General features: G+C 29.8%; 1 protein-coding gene and 2 non-coding genes across 4 annotated transcripts; all 3 read left to right on the top strand.

Annotated features, from left to right (window-relative positions):
- Window positions 1-9615: 9615 nt before the first annotated feature.
- On the top strand, window positions 9616-14917 carry LOC145160369 (transcription factor BIM1-like). 2 transcript variants are annotated; one of them, XM_079079645.1, is made up of 12 exons: window positions 9616-10005; window positions 10377-10702; window positions 10893-10964; window positions 11799-12197; window positions 12259-12379; window positions 12484-12611; window positions 12731-12821; window positions 13172-13241; window positions 13318-13413; window positions 13670-14109; window positions 14245-14377; window positions 14495-14917. In XM_079079645.1, exons 2-12 carry the CDS (start codon window positions 10666-10668, stop codon window positions 14603-14605), a joined length of 1698 nt encoding a protein of 565 aa, XP_078935771.1. In that variant the 5' UTR covers window positions 9616-10005; window positions 10377-10665; the 3' UTR covers window positions 14606-14917. The 2 variants fall into 2 exon arrangements, with proteins under 2 accessions (XP_078935771.1, XP_078935691.1); XM_079079565.1 differs by having other exon boundaries at window positions 12713-12821.
- Window positions 14918-21849: 6932 nt separating this feature from the next.
- On the top strand, window positions 21850-21973 carry LOC145151544 (small nucleolar RNA SNORD14). Its single transcript, XR_013732112.1, has one exon. It is a non-coding gene; the product is annotated as a small nucleolar RNA SNORD14 (small nucleolar RNA).
- A 34-nt stretch (window positions 21974-22007) lies between these two features.
- LOC145151881 (small nucleolar RNA SNOR75) lies at window positions 22008-22092 on the top strand. Its single transcript, XR_013732429.1, has one exon. It is a non-coding gene; the product is annotated as a small nucleolar RNA SNOR75 (small nucleolar RNA).
- The last annotated feature ends 4294 nt before the right edge of the window (window positions 22093-26386 follow it).

Here is a 26386-nt window from a genome sequence, read left to right as displayed (position 1 = left end):
GACAGTTAGGGATTTTTTAGTTTTTTTTTTATGTTTTTTGGTTTTATTCATTTATGAATATATGCAGATAAAAACAATAAACAATAATATTCATTTATGAATAATACACATTTATATTGATATGGTAAATTGATATGTTGATATTTGTTTTTTAAATTACTATAAAATAAGTTATATTGATATTGTAAATTATTCATAAATGAATACAAATATGTGAAATTTGTTATACTAATAAATAAGTAATATTCATATCTGAACTTTTTTATGTTAATATCTGAACTTTGTTATACTAACATATTACTTTGAACTTATTCATAAATGAATATATCATATTCGTATTCATTTATGAATAAATAAAAATAAAGTTTGAAAATATTTGAATATAAAAAAATGACATAAATAAGAAAACTTGTTTCTACTAATAAGTTAGTTATATTCATATCTGAAAATTGTTATATTCATATATGAACTTTGTTATACTGACATATTACTCCTAATTTAATCATAAATGAATATATCATATTCGTATTCATTTATGAATAAACATAAATAAACTTTGAACATTTAAATATAAAAAACTGACAGAAATAAGCGAAGTTGTTTCTATTACATAATCATTCAACACAAGATAATAAAAGATGTTCATAAGCATTTCACAAAATATTAAAACGATGTTCAATAACATTTAACAAACCATTTAAAACTTGTTTCGCAGAATCATCTTACATGCACTTCAAATCCATTCATCTTCAACACAAACTGTTCTATAGCATCACACTTCAACATTCTTTCATCTTCACAAGCAATCATCAATATTCTTTTAACCTTTTTTGAATTGTTTGCATAGCCTTGTATGCATGATCAGTACACACTTTGAATTCAACCTTTTGATATTTTTCAGCAATATCCAACACCTTAGCCTTCAACATGTTAATTTCAGAAGTTAGCATTATGTGTGCATATCTTTGCCTGAGCTTCTCTAAAGTAGTTTGCTGAACTGCACTTTCTTTATGAAGACCTGGTTTCCACTTTGAGAGTGGTTGTCCCATATAGGTCTCCATATGTCTCATTGCAAAGACCCCACAATCAACTTTGTTTTTAACTGTTCTCCATGACATTTCAAGTCGTTGGGGTTTGATACTTTCTTTTGAGATTGCATTTGCTCTTGGATGGTTTATTTCTTTAAAGTATCTCGCAAACAAATTTTTCTGATCATTAAATAAAATAAAAGTTAGAAATGTAATAAATTGGTTCTTTTATGTTGTTGTGAATTGGGTACATACCAAAGGTTTCAATATTACTCCGTATTTCCCTTCATAATCCCCCTCAACTGCACTATTGTCTAGAATTTCAATTGATGGTTTCTTTAAGTTGAAGACAATCAAAAAAATGTGAGCACTTCTAACAACTGGAAAGAATACCTGTTTTTATGTATATAATGGTAAGTATTTTGTTGATAAAATATATATAAAAAAACAACTTTAATTAACATACCATGTCAATATCTTTTATGTTCAAGATTTTTTTGTACCCATTGGTACTGTCATGAAAGTTCTCCTTGAATTTTTCATACTTTCTTTCATCAGACAATGTCGAAGTTAGATAAACAGTCTGTAACCAATATAATCATATGTGAATTTCAGTTGAATATATATAATTATGTTAAAGAATACATCATATTTGTATAATCATATGTGAATTTCAGTTGTTAAAAAATATAATATTCATAAATGAATACATCATATTGGTGTATTCATTTATCAATAAGGAAAGAATTAAGGTTAGAACATAAACTTACAGAAACTCCAACTTTCAAGAAGAGTCTATATGGTGAATTTCCAAAATCCCTTTCCAGTTCTTGGTGGTTAAGTAAATCAGACCAAGTGTCTAAAACTTCTCCAAAAATCTCTGTGTTTGCATATAGACTTTCCATAACTGCTTTTTCTGTTATCTGACCATATTTTGTCTGGGCAACCACATCTCTGCAAATATATAATCAAAATGTCATAGATTATTATCTATATAATAATCATATATGAATGTATATAAAATAAAGTTACTTACGATGTATTGCCTTGTAAGTTGAACAACCATTCACAGACAATACTCTCCTGATGTGTCAGTTTGGGTTTTGTGTCTGTTATTCTGCATTTGAAAGGTGATTTGAAAGCATTAGCAAGCTTCTTCTCTCTTGGTTGATCCAGATAATGCTTTGATGGTCCTACTTCAGTAGGAATTGATACAGAGATTGGATTTGGATTAAGAACATTTTTCTTTGCTAATCTGATAACAACCTTCTGATGGTCGTCTTTGATTTGTTTCTTTGTAAGTGGTTTTTTTGGTGAAGATTCATTAGATTTTTTACTTGAAGTTTGATCTGAATCTTGACTGAGACCTAGACTAAAGCTTGGATGAGTATCTGCATGCCAGGAGATTTATCATATAAATAGTTGTAAGTTAATTATAATATTTGAGTTTATATTTTGAAATGTTTATCCAAATTGTTACCTCCTTTATTTCCTTTTGTCTTGTCAGCTTTTTCTCCTTTCTTGTTTTCATTTTCTGACTTTTTCTTTCCTAAAAGATAAAGAACTTTGATTAAGTAATTCATATGTGAATAAGTAATGTATTCATTTATGAATAAGTAATGCATATCATTATTTATGAATAAGAAATATTAAAATTTTATTTTTTTATATATTCCGTTATTTATTTGTGAATAATAAAACTTATTATATTCATTTATTAGTGATTCAACTATTTACCTTTATCTTCTGCTTTTCCTTTCTCAGTTTCTGTATGTTTATCTTCACCTCCATCTTTCGTGTTCTTAGCTTCTGTTCCTCCTTTATTTCTATCTTCAGAGTTTTCCTTGCCTGAAACATATACATCATATATGAATATTTTTTATTTTTTATTCATTTATATAGTGTATTATTCACTTATGAATAAACAATGTTATTAAAAAAATCAATATAAATATTGTAATATATTTTAAATCATTCATTTACCTGTATCATCTCCCTTTGTTTTTTCAACTTTTGTTCCTTGTTCATGTACACCTTCTGATTTTTCCTTTTCTGCAAGAGTATTAGTTTTACCTGTACTCATTGGTGACCCTGGTCAAAATTTAATAAACAAAATTGTTATTGTGTATTAATATTTTTATATATTTTTTTAAAATAAAAGTAAGACAAAATTTACCTATATCAATATTATCGAAAACAGTTTTCATTTCAGGGTGATTCCAGATTTCATCTTCTTGACTATTTAAACTTGAAATTTCAATTCCAAGGACATTGTCCACAATGTTGTCAACAACTTTATCCAACAAATTTTCATTTTCAGTTTGTTGAATAGTCTCTTCATGATTATTTGTTTCTTCATTATCATCAGCTTTTTTCTCTTCATCATTGTCATTTTGATTGTTCTTTCCATCTTTCTCTTTTACTTCAGTTTCACATTCTTTTTGATTATTATCTCCATCATTCTTTATTCTTTCATTCTCTGCTTCATTTGAATCAAGCAAATAATCTTCTTCTGGTTGACTTCCATCATTATCATTGTCTTCTTCACCATTTCCCTCTTTATCTTCATTTTCTTTTTGATCATTTGTTTTTTGACAGATTATTGGTGTCAAATTGATTCCTTCAAATCCAGTTTGATTACTTGGAAATTCAAAAATAGTTGTGCCTTCTGTTTTTTCTTCTCCAATTATATTTGTCATCTTTTCTTCGAAAATCCTACAACTTTCCTTTTCAGGGAACTTTGTTATCGCATCATTGAGCTTTGAATTCAGCTTTCCCTTCATCCTCTCGAAACTATTAAGCATTTTAGATATTTTTGATTCATATGCCTATGTAATAAAAAGAAGTATGATTAGAATTTAATGTAATCATATAGTATTAACATGTTCAAACTAATTACCTCAACATTATGATCTTCATCTTTATCAGAATCACTGTCTTCGAGATCTGTATCTCCTTCATCTTGTTCATTAACAAATTCTTCGTTTAATTCTCCAAGTCCAAATCTACCTTTTTCTTGTTTAAATGTCTCTCGATATCTAATCTTCTCTGAACTCCAATAACAAATTGTTGGACGTTTACGTGTTACTGTTAAAGCTTCTGAGTGGATGTTATCAGCATAGAATAACTGCACATAAATGATAACTAATTGATATTCATATATGAACAAGTAATATTATTTTTTACTTATTCATATATGAATAAGTAATGTAAAGCATTACGTGTGAACAAATATATTTTTTTTATTCATATATGAATATTTGCTATTAGTTTATGAATAATCAATATTATTAAAAATTGAGTATAAACATTATAATAACTTACCACCAAGAAAGTTGAAGGTCCAACAAAGAAGCTGGTATCTGAGTATGGTATGTATGAGTTTTTTGTTCTGACAAGACAGTCCAAAACATAGCTGCACCAGTCTATGTTGCTGATATCTGTTTTTCTTGAAATATAACTCAAGGGAAACAGGTTGCATCTTCCCATTGATGTTGACTCGCAAAACGTGTTGACAAAAAGAACTAAGAAGTTCAATTTGAAATTGAAATCAGCTTGTGTGGTAGAAACAATAACATTTTTGATTGCACTCAGTCGGATGATTGAATCTTTTTTAAATTGTTGCTTCCATTCATCATAACTTGTATCATCCTTAGGCCATTGATCCAGTTGTGTAAGTTTGGTTCCACCAATTGGTATGCCCAACATGTCATGAACAGACTCTGCTGTTACTTTCAGTTCCTTTCCTTCAATATCTATCACCATTCTCTCAGAATCAAATTTTTGAAGAACATAAAATCCCAGCTTCAGTGGTATATCTGTGATTTTCATTTTTAACAAAGCTCCAAAACCCATAGATCTTACAGATTCTTTTTGTTCTTTGCTCATCCCAAGGATTATAGATAGTAATGCCTCTGGTGAACATCTGTTTTTCATTGAGTAAAATTCTTTTACCATTGGTTTTTTTTTGTCTTTTTTGATTGGTGACTCCTTTTTTTTTCCTTCTTCGATGGATGACTACTTTCAAAATCAGAGTCTGAATCTTGTAGTTGTTGTTTTTCAGGAGTTTTCCTTTTTGATGGACTTTTTCTCCTTTGATGCTTTATTTTCTTTGGTACTTTTGTTTCTTTTTTATCTCGGAAATGAAAACATATAATATTTGAATAAGTTACTGATATATGAATATGATATATGCTCGTTCATTTATTAATATTTATTTATTACAAAAATATAACTAATATATACAATTTTATTCATATATGAATATATTAGATATGATAGGAATTTTGTAACTTTCGCATTTTTCCTCTTCAAATCTGTTTCTATCATAGTTGTGGGGTCTTCATCAGAAATACAAATCTTCTTACCTTCATGAAAGAGTGAGTAGAAGATAAATAATTTTGAAATACATTTTACAAAGAAAATATATTATATTCATAAATGAATATAGAATATTCATTTATAAGATATGATATGTATTTTATACCTTTTTGATTTTTCTGCATTGATCTTGTTTCTCTCATTGTTGGTGAATCTTTATCGGAAATGTTAGTGTTCTTACCTTCATTCAATAGTAAGTAGAAGATAAATGAGTTTGATATTCACGAATGAATATTTGAATAAAACATATGTATTCATATTTTTTTATTCACATATGAATATGTTTTGTTATATTCATATGTGAATAGAACATATATAAGTCATTCTTGTTGTATTCACATTTGAATAATGTATGTATGGCAGCAAGTTATGTTCTATTCATATATGAATATAACATACATATTCACAAATGAATATTTGAATAAAACATATGTATTCATATTTTTTTATTCTCATATGAATATGTTTTGTTATATTCATATTTGAATAATGTATGTATGGCAGCAAGTTATGTTCTATTCATATGTGAATATAACATACATATTCACGAATGAATATTTGAATAAAACATATGTATTCATATTTTTTTATTCTCATATGAATATGTTTTGTTATATTCATATGTGAATAGAACATTTACAAGTCATTCTTGTTGTATTCACATTTGAATAATGTATGTATGGCAGCAAGTTATGTTCTATTCATATGTGAATATAACATACATATTCACGAATGAATATTTGAATAAAACATATGTATTCATATTTTTTTATTCTCATATGAATACGTTTTGTTATATTCATATATGAATAGAACATATATAAGTCATTCTTTTTGTATTCACATTTGAATAATGTATGTATGACAGCAAGTTATGTTCTATTCATATGTGAATATAACATACATATTCACGAATGAATATTTGAATAAAACATATGTATTCATATTTTTTTATTCTCATATGAATATGTTTTGTTATATTCACATTTGAATAATGTATGTATGGCAGCAAGTTATGTTCTATTCATATGTGAATATAACATACATATTCACGAATTAATATTTGAATAAAACATATGTATTCATATTTTTTTATTCTCATATGAATATGTTTTGTTATATTCATATGTGAATAGAACATATATAAGTCATTCTTGTTGTATTCACATTTGAATAATGTATGTATGACAGCAAGTTATGTTCTATTCATATGTGAATATAACATACATATTCACGAATGAATATTTGAATAAAACATATGTATTCATATTTTTTTATTCTCATATGAATATGTTTTGTTATATTTACATTTGAATAATGTATGTACGGCAGCAAGTTATGTTCTATTCATATGTGAATATAACATACATATTCACGAATGAATATTTGAATAAAACATATGTATTCATATTTTTTTATTCTCATATGAATATGTTTTGTTATATTCATATGTGAATAGAACATATATAAGTCATTCTTGTTGTATTCACATTTGAATAATGTATGTATGGCAGCAAGTTATGTTCTATTCATATATGAATATAACATACATATTCACGAATGAATATTTGAATAAAGCATATGTATTCATATTTTTTTATTCTCATATGAATATGTTTTGTTATATTCACATTTGAATAATGTATGTATGGCAGCAAGTTATGTTCTATTCATATGTGAATATAACATACATATTCACGAATGAATATTTGAATAAAACATATGTATTCATATTTTTTTATTCTCATATGAATATGTTTTGTTATATTCATATGTGAATAGAACATATATAAGTCATTCTTGTTGTATTCACATTTGAATAGTATGTATGACAGCAAGTTATGTTCTATTCATATGTGAATATAACATACATATTCACGAATGAATATTTGAATAAAACATATGTATTCATATTTTTTTATTCTCATATGAATATGTTTTGTTATATTTACATTTGAATAATGTATGTACGGCAGCAAGTTATGTTCTATTCATATGTGAATATAACATACATATTCACGAATGAATATTTGAATAAAACATATGTATTCATATTTTTTTATTATCATATGAATATGTTTTGTTATATTCATATGTGAATAGAACATATATAAGTCATTCTTGTTGTATTCACATTTGAATAATGTATGTATGGCAGCAAGTTATGTTCTATTCATATATGAATATAACATACATATTCACGAATGAATATTTGAATAAAACATATGTATTCATATTTTTTTATTCTCATATGAATATGTTTTGTTATATTCACATTTGAATAATGTATGTATGGCAGCAAGTTATGTTCTATTCATATGTGAATATAACATACATATTCACGAATGAATATTTGAATAAAATATATGTATTCATATTTTTTTTATTCTCATATGAATATGTTTTGTTATATTCATATGTGAATAAAACATATATAAGTCATTCTTGTTGTATTCACATTTGAATAATGTATGTATGGCAGCAAGTTATGTTCTATTCATATATGAATATAACATACATATTCACGAATGAATATTTGAATAAAACATATGTATTCATATTTTTTTATTCTCATATGAATATGTTTTGTTATATTCATCTGTGAATAGAACATATATAAGTCATTCTTGTTGTATTCATATTTGAATAATGTATGTATGACAACAAGTTATGTTCTATTCATATATGAATATAACATACATATTCACATTTGAATATTAGTTTTGCTTGTGTTCAGAAGTAAACAAAACATATTTTATTTACCTTTTTGATTTGTTCTTGTTTTTCGTTTATATGTTTTCTTCACTGTTGGTGTTGTTTCTGTAAGGGTAAGTAGTTAATATTAGGAAAACATAAGCGAAATGTGAAGTAACGTTTGTATTTTGACAGAATAGTTTTGAATAAAGATGAAAAATGAAGAGATGATGTAAAATCATTTATATATCAACTAATAATGGATGATTCTTACAAAAATTTCAAGTAAATAAAGTAATAACGAATGAGGGTTACGAGAATGAACGAGTATCATAAAAAATTGAAGTAAACAACCTTTTTTGAAGAATGAACAGTGTGACAACAATGTTTTTAGTTCTAAATCAACTAATAATTATCGAAGATTACGAGAAATTTCAAGTAATCAAGTGATAATTTTAGAAATGATTCGAAATCGTTAAAAACTCGAGAAAAAACGCCGATGGTTACCTTTCATTGTCAAGAGTGAGGAAATGGTCTCGTTCATGTTTTCATCGGAAGACATTTTTCTTCGTTTATGTTATTTGATGCTTCTGCAAATGGTTTTCTTCTTATCGATTCTTCTGCAAATGGTTTTCGTGTTATGGTGTATCGAAGAGGGAAATGGTGCTTTTCTGTCGAGATTTGACGTGTTATCAAATTACTCAAGTGCCCTGACGGTTTAATGTTTTTGGATTATTTACAAATTTGTCACCGCTCATTAATGTATTTTGATTATTTACAAGTTTGTCACCGTGCGTTTTTTAAGCTTATTAAATGATTGGCTGAGAATGGTTCCCCCATTGTCAACCTTTTTTTTTCTCAATTGAACTCTCCTATATATATATATATATATATATATATATATATATATATATATATATATATATATATATATATATATATATACTCTAAACATTTATTTATAGATCTAAAAACATATTTTTACATTTTAAACCATATAAATAAAGGAAAAATCTTATACACAAAGAAATAAATTTAAAAAGAATCTAAATATAATGTTTAATTAAATAATTTTTTATATAAAAATATAAATATGTTTATAATATAAAAAAAACATAGTTAGGTAAAATGTAAAAAAAAATTATAAGTTTAAGGTTTAATTTATGAATTTTATTTTATGATAATCTAGAAACACGTTATCATATGCAACAATGACAAATGTAAAATAAAAAATTATAAACTTCATACATTTACAAACATAAAAACGTATTTATGGTACAACCGTATTTTTTACAAATTTAAGGGTTGTTACGTCAATATCTTAAAAACATACGATTACGTGACTAACTACCATCTAATAAAGCTTTCAAATAACATGGTTAATGTATAACGGTGTAAGAGCGTCATGGTGAAAGGAGTTGCGGCGGAGGGTAACGGACGTTAGCGAAACGTTGTTAGAACTTTACATCCAATTTATCGACGACGAAACGGTGACCATATAAAAACACACTTGTTTATCAAAACCAAAATCACACACACTCAAGAACTTTGTTAGAGAGAGAAAGCGAGGGAGAGAGAGAGAGAGAGAGAGAGATCTGGATTCTGGACTGACAATCCTATCTTTCATCACAGCGCAGACACTGTTGCTTTACATCATCATCATCACTTCATCGCCATCACCATATACATACACAATTCTCTGTACTTTCTTCACAACACCACCTGCACAAGAGGTGGAGGAAGTTTACTGTATAAAATTTTCTGGAAAGAAAGATTTGCGAATGAATTCCATGGAACATTTTAATTGATGGCTACTGGTTTCGCAATTCTCCTCCGTAACCATCTTCAAAGCAGTTCTAACAACTGAATTTCGCAAAAGGATACACGTTCAGATCGATTAAGGGTACGCATCTGTCGATCGTCTCAGTTTTACTTCCTTTCGTTTTCGATCGGGTTTCCTGCCTTCTACGTTTCCTGTTTCTGTTTATTTTTATTTTCTCCAGGAGTTTTTCTTCTAGTTTCTCTGTTTGTATCTGCGATTATGATTTTAGAGAGCTGAATTGTGAAGTAAAAATTAACTCATTCTGTCTACTACGTTAACTTCTTTAATCAAAGTGGTTTAGAATTTTAGGCTAGGTAAATTTCTCGATTTGCATCCTTGTGTTTTTTCAAAATTCTGTTTACAAAATTATCCATGGAAGATGAACAACTTGAATTTCCTGTACAAACAGCAGAAGCGAATTTTCCTAATTGTTAGATTTGTGATTTGTGAAGGTGGTGGAATCTATCAATTTCAGTCGGAATTACGTGGTGAATGCGCCTCCAAGGTTCAAGAAGAGGAGGCGCAACCGCGGTCACGTCATCTACATGGGCGGTGCTACTAGATCTGGACATCCGTGACGTTTCACTTTCGTTCTCGTTTCCATAATTTCCCAACAGCAAAAATAATTCAAAATTTCCGCGACCTCACCTCACCTCACCTGACACAACATCTGTCCGTTTTGTTTTGCCCTAATTAATTGGATCCAATCCAAAGGAGGAGAAGCAAAATCTGTAAATCCTGATGGAGCTTCCTCAACCTCGTCCCTTTGGAGCCCAAGGTACCCACTTTTTTTTCCCTCTCTCTTTCACGCGCACGTGCTCATACGTACACACACAGGATGCGTGCGTGGATGTACGTCAACCAACAGAAGGGGGGAATTGTTGCTACTTGTTATGAGAGTTAACGATGGTGTGTGTGTGTGTGTTTGTATGTGTGGATGACGTTGATTTTTTTTGTTGAATTTACAGGTAGAAAACCAACGCATGACTTTCTTTCACTTTATTCACCTTCCCAGCAAGATCCATCTCCTACTCCCCCTGGTAAACAAATTTATTCCCTTTATATTCTCGTAATTATTTAATTCATCATCCACTTTGATTAATTTAAATCTTGCATAGTTAGTATTATTGTCAAACTCGAAGTCGTTATTAAGGTTTATGTTGAGAATTGAGAATTGAGATCATCATCTCTTCAAAAAAGAAGAGTGATCTTGCTGGCTATGACATACCTTGCTTAGTTGAACAAAAGAAGAATCAAATGCTTGTATTATCTTAATTAGTATCATAAAAAATGTTTAGAATAAGATGAATTTAAAATAATAATAATAATATAGTAGTATGTCATATATTTAATACGCAAATGTATTAATTTATAGTAAAGTTTTGTTATGACATTTCCAGATTAAGTTTGCTGTATTCATTATTTATACAGATGGATGATTATTTTTGTTAATATTTTTTGGACAATCGGTAGAAATTAACCTTTTACATTTACAATTAATTTATTTACTTTTTGATCAATTATGTGTCAAAATAATATAAGTTTATGAAAAGTTGAAAAAGCAAGAAATTTAGAAAAAGACTGAAAGAGACAAAAGAAGATAAATAAAGGACGACAAAAACGATGAAGAGAAATGTCTTTGTTGGGATCGGTGATAAAAATATCAACCGCATTTTAGAGCAGTAGTGGATTCATGTTGGCTATCACGTGGTGCATCTAGACACCTAACCTTCCCATCTATCGTCTTTTCTTTTCTTTTCTTAAATCTTTTCCTATTTTCAGAAATTAAAAAATCATTTTTTATATCTTTAGCATTTATTTTCACACATTACCTTTAATAAATAAAAATCGTTATTAAACCTTTTATGAAATAGGTGGCTACCTTGAAACACATGACTTCTTGCAACCATTAGAACGAGTCGGAAAGAATGGTACTACCAAAGAAGTTGGAAAGAAAATCGAAGAACCACCACCGACCGGAAAGTCCCTTCCGCCGGCTCCGGCTCCTCCTACTGCGGTGGAGCACATCCTTCCTGGCGGGATTGGGACTTACAGTATTAGTCATATTTCTTGTATGAATCAAAGTCAAAGGGTGGCAAAGCCTGAAGGTGTCCTCATCGCCGCCGCACAATCTAGCGGCAGTGATAAAAACGATGAAACTTCAAACTGCAGTTCATACACAGGGAGTGGTTTTTCACTGTGGGAAGAATCTACTGTAAAAAAGGGAAAGACAGGGAAGGAGAATATTGCAGGAAATAGGCATGTCATAAGAGGTAAAAATAAATTATATAGAAGTGTGTGTTTTTGTGAGAATTAATTAAGTTTTGTTAACAGATGGGGGGATGAAGATCGGAGGAGTGCCATCGCCATGGATGACGTCAGTGGAGCGACCATCACAGTCGTCATCTGCTCATAACCATCAGAGCACGACTATCAGTTCTCTCTCATCTTCTCGGTGTGTTGGATTTCTTTCAACTTAATTTCATATCTTTTATAATAGTAATCTTGTGTATATATAATGCTTATTTTTATTTTTAATGGTGATTTCAATATATGCAGTCCATCGTCAACACAGAAGAATCAGAGTTTTGTTGAGATGTTGAAGTCTGGTAAGAATACACAAGAAGATGAGGATGATGAAGAAGAAGAGTTTGTTATCAAGAAAGAACCATCTTCACACTACAAAGGTTTTATTTTTTTACTCTTGGCTATTTTCCAAGTTTCACAAAAAATGAAATCATATCATGATCATTAGTGTACAATTTTTTTTTTAATTGGAAAATGATAGGTGTTTTGTCTGTTAAAGTGGACGCAGCACATAATGATCAAAAGCCCAACACCCCGCGTTCCAAGCATTCAGCTACTGAGCAACGTAGAAGAAGCAAAATCAATGACAGGTACTACATCTTATTCTTATATGTGGTCTCAAAGATTCCCAACAACATAATAACACATGAATAAACATGGAGAACTCTAAAACAATTTACTGTATGGCAAATTATTACAATTACATATTAATCTCTCAAGCCACCCTCAACCCTCAATTACATGCAAAGGAAGTGTAGTTTGGTTGGGACACTTAGAAACCAAACCCGTGGATCCTTTTTGTAGGCATTGAGCTTGCTCCACCTTTTACTTTTCCATAATGAGATAAAGTAATGCATGATATTGATAGTCAGTTATAGTATGGTCATTGCTAAGATGGATATATATATTACCATTTGGCATTTGATATATACTTGTGCAGATTTTCTATGTTGAGAGAACTCATCCCTCATGGAGATCAAAAGAGAGATAAGGCATCATTTCTATTAGAGGTACATCTCTGAATTCTTTTATCTTCAGTACTCAAACTGACAAATATCTAAGCTATGAGTTTTGTGAATTTTCTAGGTTATTGAATACATTCAATTTCTACAAGAGAAGGTGAACAAGTTTGAGGATTCATGTCGGGGATGGAATAATGAACCACCAACAATCATGCCATGGGTAAGTTGAAGATTTCACATATTCTTTCTCTAATTGTTAAACCCCAATTCTTAGTTTGCATTTCATTTGTCACACTCGCAAAACATTTCTAGGGCTATTTTCTATGATGAGGAAGGGTTCACGTCTTTTGCACAGACGAGACTCGAGAGAGACAAAAGGTTGCAACTTTTGTCACACTGATTCGCAGTCCAGTGCATGCCAAACACAGTACAACCTATTCTAATTTTACTATCTCTCTTGACTTTGATTCAAATAGAACCATAACCAACAAGTAACGGAAGGTTTTGTTGATCAACCACGAGTCCAAAACGGTGCACCTGGACCCGCATTGCTATACGCTCCAAAAGTCAACGAGAACAAGTGCATTGACCTTCCAAAAAAGGGACAAAACCTATTCGATTCCGACATGTCTTCCCTTGAAACCATGAAGGAAATCGGTCAACACCCGCAGTTGACCAACAAGGGATCTCCTTTTCCTTCACCATTGCAGCCTAACATATACTCCCCTGGTTGCGGAAGCACCAGTGCCAACGCCCCAATTCCACCCATGGTACCCGATCCAGTAAACACATCATCCCATTTGCAGCATTCAAGATCATGTACATCTGACTGTACCCTTGCTACTGATAAATTAAAAGACCAGGAACTAACAATCGAAAGTGGCACCATTAGCATCTCAACCATCTACTCTCAAGGGTACATAAATATAAATATATATATATATATATATATATATATATATATATATATATATATATATATATATACCAAATTCATGGTCCTTTTGTTTATCTATTAAATTTGTTTACTAACGAATTGGTGTGGAAGCAGGTTATTGAGTACTCTAACGCAAGCACTACAAAGCTCGGGTGTCGACCTATCACATGCCAACATCTCGGTACAAATTGACCTAGGGAAAAGAGCAACTATCACTACACATGATTCCTCAACACCCGTTCTAAAGGTGGTTACGTTTTCTTCGGCTATTTCGATGGCATTTACGTAATTTGAGTGGGATAAAAAAAAATTAATTTTTGTGTCATTGACTTTATTTTAATGTTTTTGTGTACTTTGCAAACAGAAACATGGAGTCCCTACCATTAATGAGACGGTAGGACGTTCACGGCTTGCAAGCACACGGGAAGAAAAGAGCGATAAAGGACTGAAGAGGTTTAAGACTAGCAGAAACTAAAGGTTACTAGGATAAACCCGATTAATTAATATTTCGTATCATCCTTACTAATTTTTTGGTCCTTTCACATTATTGAGGATCATTTATGTTTTATTTTTTGTTTGGAGATACGATGTACATGGGAGGGGGGGAGGTCAGGGGGTGTTGCATAGAATATATTGACACAAATGTATTGTTATTATTCATTGCCTGTCTCTATAAAGAGGCTTAGTTCTGTAGTTAGATTGATAGGATTATTGGAAATTTATTGAAACCAACACCCAATTTTATTGTGGATATTTGCAACGAGACCTCTTTAAGACTTTTAAATAAGTCGAACATGTTTTCAGGTTCTTATCATGTTATGTTAAGTGTTAAAGTTTTTTTTTTTTTTTTTTTTTTTTTGGAACCGGTGGAATTTTATAAAAACCACTGCCTAGAAAGAGCAAAATAAATATTTAACTAAATGAGATGAACAAAATAAATTTCTAATATAAATCTCTCTCTAAGTTCCATCATTAAGTTATTCTGACTTGTTGGAGTATTATACCTCATGGTGCTATCGAACTTTAATTGTATGCAACTTTAAACTTTTGTTGTGGGATGGACCTATGGAGAAGCTTGCCCATTAATTTCAGGCTTAAGCAGGAGAAACGGGACTTGAAACTAAAGAATGCTATCTTCGAGAAGGAGTCAACACCAACTTGAAGCAAACTTATGCAATAAATAACTAAATAAGAACTTAATTAGGAACCACAGATTTGTCCAAGTATGAATAGCGACAATAAGAATAGTATTCCAGTCCCACAAATAAATGATCCATTTATTGAACTCTGTTTAAATTTAAACACAAGAAATACATATGCCTACTAGAGTATAGATAATAAAATACAGACAATGGAGACCCTACTTTGCATACTCGATTCCAATAAGACCAAAAGCCTCTAAGAATCCGTCCTCTAGTCTAGCTAAAGACATCCATGCATCGCCTTCTAAGACTTGGGTCCCATAAATAAATGATCCATTCATTGAACCTCTTTTATTTGTTGCTTTCTTCGGTTGTTTTGACTTCCATTCCAGATCGTTGGATGTGGGATTTAGAGTCTTCGGGTGTTCTCTGTGACCTCAGCTAGAAACTATACAGATGGACTTTTGCTTGATTCGGGTTCTGTTGCTACTAGATGGGTTTGTTTGGTGTTTATTAAAATTAATGTTTTTGTTTGGAGACTGGCTTTAAATAGGCTTCCCTACAGGGTGTGTTTTATGTCATGTGGTGGCATATTTGAAGATTCTGAAATCAGTTACTATTTGGGATTCGGAAGAAAAAAGTAAAAAAAGAAGTATTTATTTGATAGTATTGTTACTCAGTCTTTTATTTGATGTAACCATAGGCATAGGTCTCCCATTAGTTGGATGAATTGGCATCAAAAGCCGAACACTGTTGTCTTGTAATTCCTTGGTTATGCTTTGTTCTTTCTCGGTCTACCTCGTTTCTAGCTTTTGGTTTTAATAAAATATATGTTGTTCAAAAAACAATAAATTATGAAAATTATAAATGTGTTTTTTATTCAACTTGTCTGATCTTCAATTTAAGATTAAAAAAAAACAAATTAAATTCATATTTTTGAATTTTTTTCCAATGTCATGATATAAATTTAATTAAATTGTATTAATGAAAAAAAATGATGTGTGTTGTTCAAATGGTATGGGAGCCATCTTCTATCCCCTTCATGATGGGTCGTGGGTGGGCAGGTTTGATGTGTTGTTCAAATGGTGTGGATTACCCTAAAAACACTAAATGATTATAGAGGGTTTAAGCTAATATTATGACTTTTGGGAGTTTCAAAATGATCATCATCTTCAAATTATTGCAATCCAGACTATCTCATTTTGTTTCGGAATATCAGTTAAACAAGTGGGATTTGACATAAAGAGTTCAAAGGATGATATTTTGGACGAAGTACATTCGAGACTCCATTTATCTTACATGCATTGCCTTTTGAACACATTGTATATGACACCTAATAATCCGAATTTCAGACTACAATAAATTTGAAAATAATAAGAATACGTTCAAAGTCAAAACCCAATGAGTGTATCCAGAATCTAATATCTCATAAACACGGATAACACTTCACAGTCATTTTTTGGGCAACCCATGAAAGTGTGAGATAGAAAGCATATGAAACATACATCTGTTCTTTTAACAAAAAAAAATGTTAAAACATGGTATTTTGTACCATGAAATACGATGTAAATACTAAAAAAAAAAAAAAAAAAAAAAAAAAAAAAAACTAAAGATGTGTAGATTCTGATGCAAGGACATAAAATATATCATTTAATTGAAAATTCGATTATAGTAAACATTTTTAAGATAATCAGCGAAATGTAATTTTTTGCAAATGTTTGTACAAATGAAAAAAAACCGCATAAATTATATGTCATCCAAAATCTAAAATGGTTTTGTTTCATACTTGATGGCAATGTTTTAAAAATCGGTTTTTTAGTTGAACCGGTATGGTGGCCGGCTCCAGGTTCAACCGGTTCGACCGCTGGGTGAACCGGTTTCTATATTTTTCATGTTTTTTTTTTCTATTTTCCTACACATATATACATATATAAATTATGAATTTGATGTTTACAAGTTCAAACTTTAAAAATACACATAAAAATAAGTTGCAGATGAATCCAAATACATTAAAATAACACATAACCATAAGTTTAGTGTTTTACATCAATCCATATACGTCAAAAAGAAAATAAAGTATAATACCGAAACGAAATATAGTTTTAGATGAATACAAACACATCAAAAACTTTATAACATTTACCATATGTTTTTATTTAAAAAAAACTAAATAGATTTGAAAAAAAATCATCAAAGTTTATTATGTAATTGATTTTTTTTCATGTGTTTTTATTCGGTTTAACCGGTTCAACCGGTTTATTTTGACCGGTTCAACCGAGTTTTTCTAAAAACCGGCCGATTCAATCCGGTTCAGAAATCAATGTAAAACTGGTGATAGTTGAACCGCTCCCTCTCCCGGTTCCCGGTCCAACCGGTTTGACCGGCCGGTTCAAACCGGTTTTTAAAACATTGCTTGATGGTCATTTTAGCCGCTCTCAAAAACTCACATTAATAACCTAAATGCTTAATAATGGTATGTTAGATTTTGGGTTAATATTATAAAAGATTTTCCATTTTCGTATTTTTTCAATTTAAACTTTTTTTTATTATTAAAAATAGTAAAAAGTCTCTTATGTTCTTTCAACTTTTTCTATTATGATCATTCTAGCAGGCTTTTCAGTAAATGTTTTTTTTTAAAAACCCTCGTATTTATTTGACAAACTTTTCCGATTTAATTCATAATTTTCTTGTTCTTGTTGTTGCTAATGATGTTGCTTATGTTGTTCTTGATGGATGAAGTTGGAAGTTCGATTGTATATGTGTTTGCTAATTTGAAAAACCAAGGTTCTACGTCTTCTAGCTTGAATGAAATTTTATCACAAATGGTTTCACGTTTGCTAATTTCAACACTAAGGTTGTTTATATTAACTTAGATGGAATCACAAATAGCTACACATTTGCTAATTTGAAGACTAAAGCTTATACATTGCTAATTTAGATTCTAAAGATTCTATGCTTGCTAACCGAAGATTTAACATCTGCTAATTTGAAATAAATATCGAAATAATGCTTAAAATTTGGTTGACTATTATTATTGATGGAAAAATTGAAGACTCAAAATAATCTATTGATATTATGATAAAATCAAATTACATAAAATGTGAAAAGTAGATTGCAAAGTAGATTGAATTTCGCAAATTGTCTTTTTGTTTGATTTTAAAAACGATTGAAGATGAGATCTCGGTGTCACCAAGCATTTACATTGTTCTTCAATAGAAGAAATCTCTAAACATATCTTTAAATAGTTATTGATGCCAATTAATGTTTCTTTTAAATTTTAATGTTGAAAAACAAACACCGTATTACAGGGCAAGAAAATAAGCATTACGAGACAACAAAAAAATTGGTTCAAACGAAAAAAGAAAAATAATAAATATATTGATTTTTTAAGAAAAAATTAGGGTTTTTTTATTCGGTTATAGAAGATTAATCATTAATTTGCTAAACTCGCCGGTATAGAAAAGGAAAAGTACAAAATTGTATTTGAAAAAAAATTTAGGTTGAAAAAACAATAATCTAAAATTATTAAGGCTTTTTGTTGGATAATCTTGATGATGGGTTAAGTCCATTTTGGTTCATGGGTTTAGATAGGTCCATTGTGCACGTTTTTCTTAATAATAAAAGCTTGGTAAAAGCTGTTACCGGGTCTTAAGGAGGTAGTTTGAAGGATATAAGAAATCAGCTAGTTTTTAGATGAAATAAGTATTATTCAATTGTTTTTGCATGTTCCCACATGAGTATGGCTATATATAAGCCTCCTTAAGCCTCCTTCACTTTTCACTTTAGCTTTAACAGAGAGTATGTCATTAAGTTTTTTTCTCTTGCAACTCTGAATTACCTTTTTTGGTTACTTGGTAGAAAGTCATTTATTTTCTTATGTAAGGTCACTTAAGTTTTGAGAGTCCATTTCCAACACTTTTTATATATCAAACCTTATTAACTTTAACTTTTGGAAATGGGAAATCATTATTAAAATCTTATTATTTTACCATAATTTATGAATAAATCTCAAATTAAGGCCCCGTTTGATACGCATCTTTCCAGGCCCAAACAAATCTTTCTGGCTGAATGGACCGAAAATACTGTTTTATTTGCACAAAAAAATGGTCTTTCCCGGTAAGATATGTTTTTCCCATAAACCCCCAAAATATATATTTCTAACTGAATGGGTTGGAAAGACAATTATACACCAAACCCCGCATCTTTCTTTCTTTCTTGGATTATTTTTTTTAAATAACTTTTTAATGTATTATTTTATATTAATAAATATTATTTTAATATATAATATTTATGTATTAATAAATATTATTTTATTGGATTATTAATTTCTTTTAAATAATTCTTTTTTAGATTAATTCTTTTTATTGGATTATTATATATTCATAAATATTATTTATAATATATAATATTTGTATATTAATAAATACTACCTTATTGGATTATTAATTTCTTTTAGTTAATTTTTGAATTCATTTTTGTTGGACTGATTCTTTTTTTTTTTTTGGACAACACCACCACCATCCTAATTTATTTTAAAAAATCTCATCCATCCCACCACTATCAGACATAAACCGGGTCATTTTTCATCATTCAGAACAGTCAATCAGATGTACAATCAAACAACATGGTTTCTTTCCCAGTCAGAAAACTTTTTCAGACAAAATTTTACCATACAACACTTTTCCAGACAGAAACTATCAAACGGGACCTAAAATTTGTTTACAAAAAACATGAATTAGAAGTATAAATGGCGATCTCACAATTTTCTCCCGGTTTACCGGTTTTCATTGTTAACGTGGACACCTAGTCATTAAATGAGTTGTAGAAATATTCATTTAAGTCTCATTATTTTACTCTAATTTACGAATAATTCTCAAACTATAATTTGTTTACGATTTAACCATTTTCTCCATGTAACAAACATTTTACCGGTTATATTGCTGACATGGACGCCTAACCATTAAATGTGATGATGAGATGAATATGATGGTTTATATAACGATACGTTTACCAAAAAACTTGATATCTAGCTCATCAACTCGTTTAATGACTAGACGTCTATGACAAACTATTTTTAGCAATGAAACCGGTAAAATATTTGTTAGCATGAAAAAATGTGGAAAGATGGATTTCTTAAAATTAGATAGACAAGTTGAAATTTCTTATAAGCCTCGAAAATGATGAAAAAATGTGGAGAATGAGTCGATGAGGTGAATATGATGGATTAAATATGATGAATTACATAAAATTAGGTAGACAAGTTGAAATTTCTTATATGCCTAAAAAATGATGAAGTTGTTATTTGATGTAATTATTGTAGTCTTCGTTGGATGCATTTCATATTTAACTATTTAGCATCCAGGACAGTAATGAAGCCGGTAAATTGTGTCTTACAAGGAAAAAAGGGCAATATTACAAACAAATTTTAGTTTGTAATTTATTCGTAAATTAGCGTAAAATAATAAGACTTTAATGAAAATTTTCTCAGCTCATTTAATGACTAGACGTTCACATCAACAATGAAACTGACAAATCGGGAAAAAAATGCCAAATAATCATTTGTATTGATAGTTCATGGTTTCATAAATAAATTTAGTTTGGAATTTATTTGTAAATTAAAGGACAAAATGTGGAAATACATAACCATTTATATACCAACACTCTGAAAACCCTTACATTTTGTTTATATGTAGAAAAAGTCTTATATTTTATGTTACCTTTCACATTAACCCAAATATCCGGTTTTTTTAAAACGTTACCGGTTGTTTTGTAACATGATATTTATCTTTTTCGTTTTTACATTTAAACAAAAATAAGTGACGTTACCTCTTGTCTAAAGTAAAACGTAAGAAATATATCATTTACTCAACAACCATTTATTCAAACAAATGACATCGTTTATTTTTTCCATATCATCTTAAAAATGAACAAGATAAATATCATATCACAAAACAACCCGCTAACTTATTAAAAAATGCATATTTGAGTAAATTTGAAAAACAATTAAACATATAAAGGTTTTTCTGCACGTAAACATAAACAAAATATTATAATAAATGATTGTGTTTTTTTGTATTTTACCCTGAATTAAAATAAAACAATAAGACTATAATAAGATTTCCTTTGGAAATATCCGTTTTTTTTTTTTTAGCTCAAAATCCTTTTGATCGTTTAGAGGAAAGAAGCGGAACAAACGATGCCGCCGTCAACATATCATGGCACCACGAAACCCTAATCCCCAAATCCCTCTATATAATACATACGACCATTGTTCTCGTATTTATGTACATCCCCCAAATCCTAAATCTCAACTCTAATGTCCACTGAATTAATCTCATTTTCTCAATGGTTAAGTTGCGGGTTTGATATGTTTTTAACAATTTTCTTTTCCTCTGTGGATCGTATGTTCCTTGTGCAAATTTCCAATTGCCTTGCGGAATGGAATGATATCCTCTTACATTCGATTCACATCTAGTCTGACAAACATGTCAATGGTGTGCGAGATTTGAATTTGTTTGTAAAACGTTTTGCGATTTTGATTTGATTTGATATATGTTTGAATTGATATGGAAAATGGAACTGATGATGATAATCCAAAGGCTTGTTTCTCAGAGACATTCGCAGTGGCCGCCTAAGAGCTTTCGCCTTCGCCAGGCTTGAGAGCTAATGCTGTTTTACTCCTTCCTTGGATGTCTGAAGTTTCTTTAAAATAATAATATTTAGTATTTTGTGTTTTCTCTATGATGATTTCATTGATGACGAGTCTGATATATCCATTCCATTCATCGTGAAGACGAAACGAGGCATTTGTCTGAGAGATAACCTTCAATTATTTTCTTATTTCCTATCGTTTCCTCCATAAATGTTTCATATCTTGTTGATGTGTTTTCGATTGAATTCAACTAAAATTCGCAAGATTGGAAATGGAGTTTGCTTCAGTTTAATTTTGTGTGTGAAACTGGGTTTCAATTTATTTCTACTTTTAAAATCGAGGAGAAAACAATGTCTAATCTTATCAATGATGATCATGAAATCAGATCAGATCACAAACTTCTATTTAACGATAATCAACTTATACTCCTACGTCTGATGTCGTTAATCATCTCGTGGAACAACTTTGAACTCTTGTCACTTTCTATTGCCTTTTTGACTAGCGATTTTGTTTCATTTGTACTTCATGTTTACATATGAAGCTAACTTTATTTTCTCTATTCAATCCCACAACCCACATGCCACCTTTAATGTAAAAAGTAGAAAAAAAAAACTCATTCCAAGAATTTATAGCTCTATGTCTCCTTCAACTAGCTTTCTTATTTACTTTTTGTGTCCCTCCAACTGGAACATAAATATATCACCCATTAAGATTTTGGCATGTCATATTGAAAGTCTAATTTATGGCATCTTTTACAAAGATGTTTATGATGTCATGTGTTTTCAAAGGACAATTTATCTAAACACCAAATAAACAAAACACCTCAATGGCCTCTAATGCAAGAAAGTTCCAGTAGCCGCGTTGTAGATGGCTTTGGGTGTGTGGATGGGCCTTGTATCTAAAAATTCCTTTAATATTCATTACTGATGCATTAATTAAAACATATTTGCATACTATACTCCCTTATGTTTTATCTTTTATTAACAATAAAGATAAAGATCTTGTTTGTTAAATGTAATATTAATACTATCATTTTAGAATTTAGATATCAAAATATAGATATATACATGTTTATGACAGTAAATCCAACTCAAATCTCTAAAAACATCATTGGGCCAAATTATTAAATATATTGTGTATACTTATATGGTATCATATATTGGTTAAATTAAATAACTTGAGCACACAACTATAATCTTAAACAATGTGTAATTACGAGGCAATGACTAATGTTAGAGTACTTATGGTGTTTTTTAAGACTACCAACAACATGGGTTTGAAAAGACTTTGGATCATATCAAGGTTGGTTTTGATTTATGAATTGTCCTGCTTTTTGTTGAGAAAAAAATAATACAACAAGAATTTAAAAATACATTTGTGGATATATTGATTTTTCTTGGAAACGGCGAATATCATTAAAAAGGATCAACGATTAGCAAGAAACTAAATCGCAACCAAATAAAACAGTATAGAAACAAGAAACATAAAAAACAATTACAATGTGACAAGACTTAGATGGGCAAATGGCGAACAACTCCATTCAGCCCAACTACCGTAACCATGAGGACTCCTATGCTTGCACCATGTATATGACATAGAGATGATATTATCGGCTACTTTTGTTAGAGATGCAATAGTATTAGATGTTCCATAGAAGGCAGAAAATCACCGTGCTCCCGATCGATTTCTTTTTAGGACCATTACCCCAGGAGGCACCGAAATCAATAAGTTCCAAGACGTTTGAGAATCTCCGTGGATATATTGATGCCGTGTTATCTAGGCTAGTATATGAAATTTCACTTTAAGAATAACTAGAACCAAAGGAAAATTGAAGCCGTTGAAATACTAATGAACCAAAGGAAAATTGCTAAATTATTGAAAAAATGTTACATTAGTGATGATTTCTACAACATAACTAGAGTTGTTACAAAAAATTACTAATCGAATATACTAACACAATACTATATTTATTAAAAAAGATAAACAAATACGGAGTATCTAATTTCTTGTCTAGCATACATAATACAAATACATTAGCAAAAAGAAACTTTTCAAAGCTAAACCTTATAATATTATTTGTGATCTACAATGTCTCAAGAGAGAGATTGAATGTTTTGGTTTTGATTTTGATTGAACAAGTTTTTGAAAATATTGATTATGAAAGTATAATAGATAAAATTGTTGTTTAAAAAACCTAGAAGATCAATGGTTAGAAAATTATAATGCGTTGGTTGTTACTAATTAGTGAAAACCATATGTGGTGTCAAGCATGAAATTTACGATATCCTTGTTATCAACTTTAAGTGTACACACACTCTCCAAAATGTTTGGACTGCCGTATAGTATCATTGTCTAATTACTAGTGAAACCATTGAAAGAAGACAAGTTCAAGTTCATCAAATAAGAAATCCTTGAATAGGATATATGGATTAATGAGAACTTCATACAGATGTAATAATCTCGTTTATTGCTTTCATTTATGCAAAAAGTCAAAAGCATCGAAAACTAAAATTGTCAAAAACATTAGAAAAAGAAAAAAAAATCTAGAAAAGATCCTTATAAATATTAGTTAGGACATGTATTATATATTAAATACTAGTTTATAACTCGTGGAAACCACGGTTACAAAATTAATTAAATTTTTATAATGAGAATTCAAAATTATTAACCCGTTATTTTAAATAAGTTATTAATTAAAAAATATTTTTTTAGTTATATAAAATTATAATCGTTAATTTAAATAAATACGTGAAATTATATTACCTTAGAATTTGTATTAATTTTATTTTAATTTTTATTCCAATGTTATTAATTTAATATAATTAGAGTGAGAAATTTAAAATTTAAAATTTGAAATAGAGAATTAATAGGTTGACAAGTGACATACATTAATTAGGAGGTCTAACAGGGTGACACATGGCAAAAGAAGAATAAAATATGCATTAATTAGGAGGCCTAATAGGATGATACATGTCAAAATGAGATTAAACCAATTCTTTTATTAGAATAGAGAGAAGAGATTAGTTGGGACATATATTATATTTTTTTACATAAATTCTTTTGGATATATTAATTTGGTTTTGTCATAATTAAATAGGGGAAATTGTTAGTCAATTTAAGTAAACGCTAGCCATTTGTAAACACAAGTCAATTTTCAGTTTTAGTAAACACCAGCCATTTGTAAACTATAGCCATTAATAAGACTAGATTTGTGATAAGTGTAGTAAACTAATTCAATCATCAATTTTAGTAAACATAACCAATTGTCAGCTTTCTTTGAAAGTGGACTGTGAATGTACTTGAAGGTTGATTACATGTCAACTTGAACTAAGTAAGCAATTAAATCAGCTTCATTAATTTGAAGAACAACTTAGTTCCACTAAAATGACTATTTCATCCAACAGAGATCAAAGTTCACATCCTAAGGACTTATCAGTTCAAGTTTTTCAACTTGCAAACTGAAGATCATGTCAGTTCAAGGTACTTTCAAACTGACCAAGAGAAGAGGACTTCATGTTAACAATGACTATACTTAGACCGGAGGGCGTGGGGTGCGGTTTCAGCTGATGTGGCACTGAAACACCGCCCCCTCCCTGCGGTTTCGAAGTGCGGTTTGGGGAGTGTGGCAAGAATTGGGAGCGCTCCCTTTCTCTCTCTTCCTCTATCTCTCTATCTCTCTCTTCTTTCTCTCTCTCTTCTTTCTCTCTCTCCACCCCTTGGGTGTTGTAAAAAAGTGCGGTAAAAGGAGGGAGTGGGCTCCAGCCTTATTAATCCAATAAGTGTAAATCACCGGTTATCTCCTCAACTCTTCCCATGATCTTTAAAGGTTTACATATAATTGTATTATACACAAGAGAGATGTCGATCAACTAGTTATTCATATCATATAGTAATTCCAATTCTTCTTTAAGAATATTTTTTTAAGATCTACAATTTCCACTGTTGGCTTCCAATTCCACCAACAAATCGACCTAAGATGTTTCAAATATAACCAAAGATCCCAATGCGAAAATAGTAGCCAAAGTTGTATTTTCCACTTGTGTTTTTTATTCGTTCACTTAAAAAAGTGTTTTTTATATTCTTTCTCTTCAATTAAAATTAAAACGAAATATAAAAAAAATCAAAATACCTATTTATTTTAAACAGACAAATAAAAAACATAAAGAAAAATATCACCTCCCTTCCCATTAAAATGCGAGGGTCAACGGTGGCTTAAGTGAGCTAGTGTCATGCAATAATATTTCGCAACACTTTCAAACATAAAGAAAAATATCACCTCCCGTATACTTTTTCGAAGGGATTTAAATTATATTTAAATGGCATCCTTGGTGTTACTTTTATCACTCAATCACTCGTATTTAAAACTTATTCTTAAAGAATATTAATTACCATAAATTAGTTAATATCAGAGAAGTAAAAGTTTATTTTTATCTCTTTAGATTCAAGTTTGTTACTTGTTCGA

Source organism: Lactuca virosa, chromosome 1 (genome assembly GCF_052849685.1).
Source record: "Lactuca virosa cultivar CGN04683 chromosome 1, Lactuca_virosa_CGN04683_v6, whole genome shotgun sequence".
NCBI lineage: Eukaryota > Viridiplantae > Streptophyta > Magnoliopsida > Asterales > Asteraceae > Lactuca > Lactuca virosa.
Note: the sequence above shows the minus strand (reverse complement) of the source record. Positions and strands in the feature narration are given on the sequence as shown.

What these genes read in the sequence shown, in the direction of transcription:
- LOC145160369 (XM_079079565.1), top strand. Translation starts at nt 10,666, where the DNA reads ATGGAGCTTCCTCAACCTCGTCCCTTTGGAGCCCAAG. An exon ending in AGTTCTCTCTCATCTTCTCG is followed by an intron (nt 12,380 to 12,483) that starts GTGTGTTGGATT and finishes CAATATATGCAG; the next exon opens with TCCATCGTCAACACAGAAGA. An exon ending in AGGCATCATTTCTATTAGAG is followed by an intron (nt 13,242 to 13,317) that starts GTACATCTCTGA and finishes TGAATTTTCTAG; the next exon opens with GTTATTGAATACATTCAATT.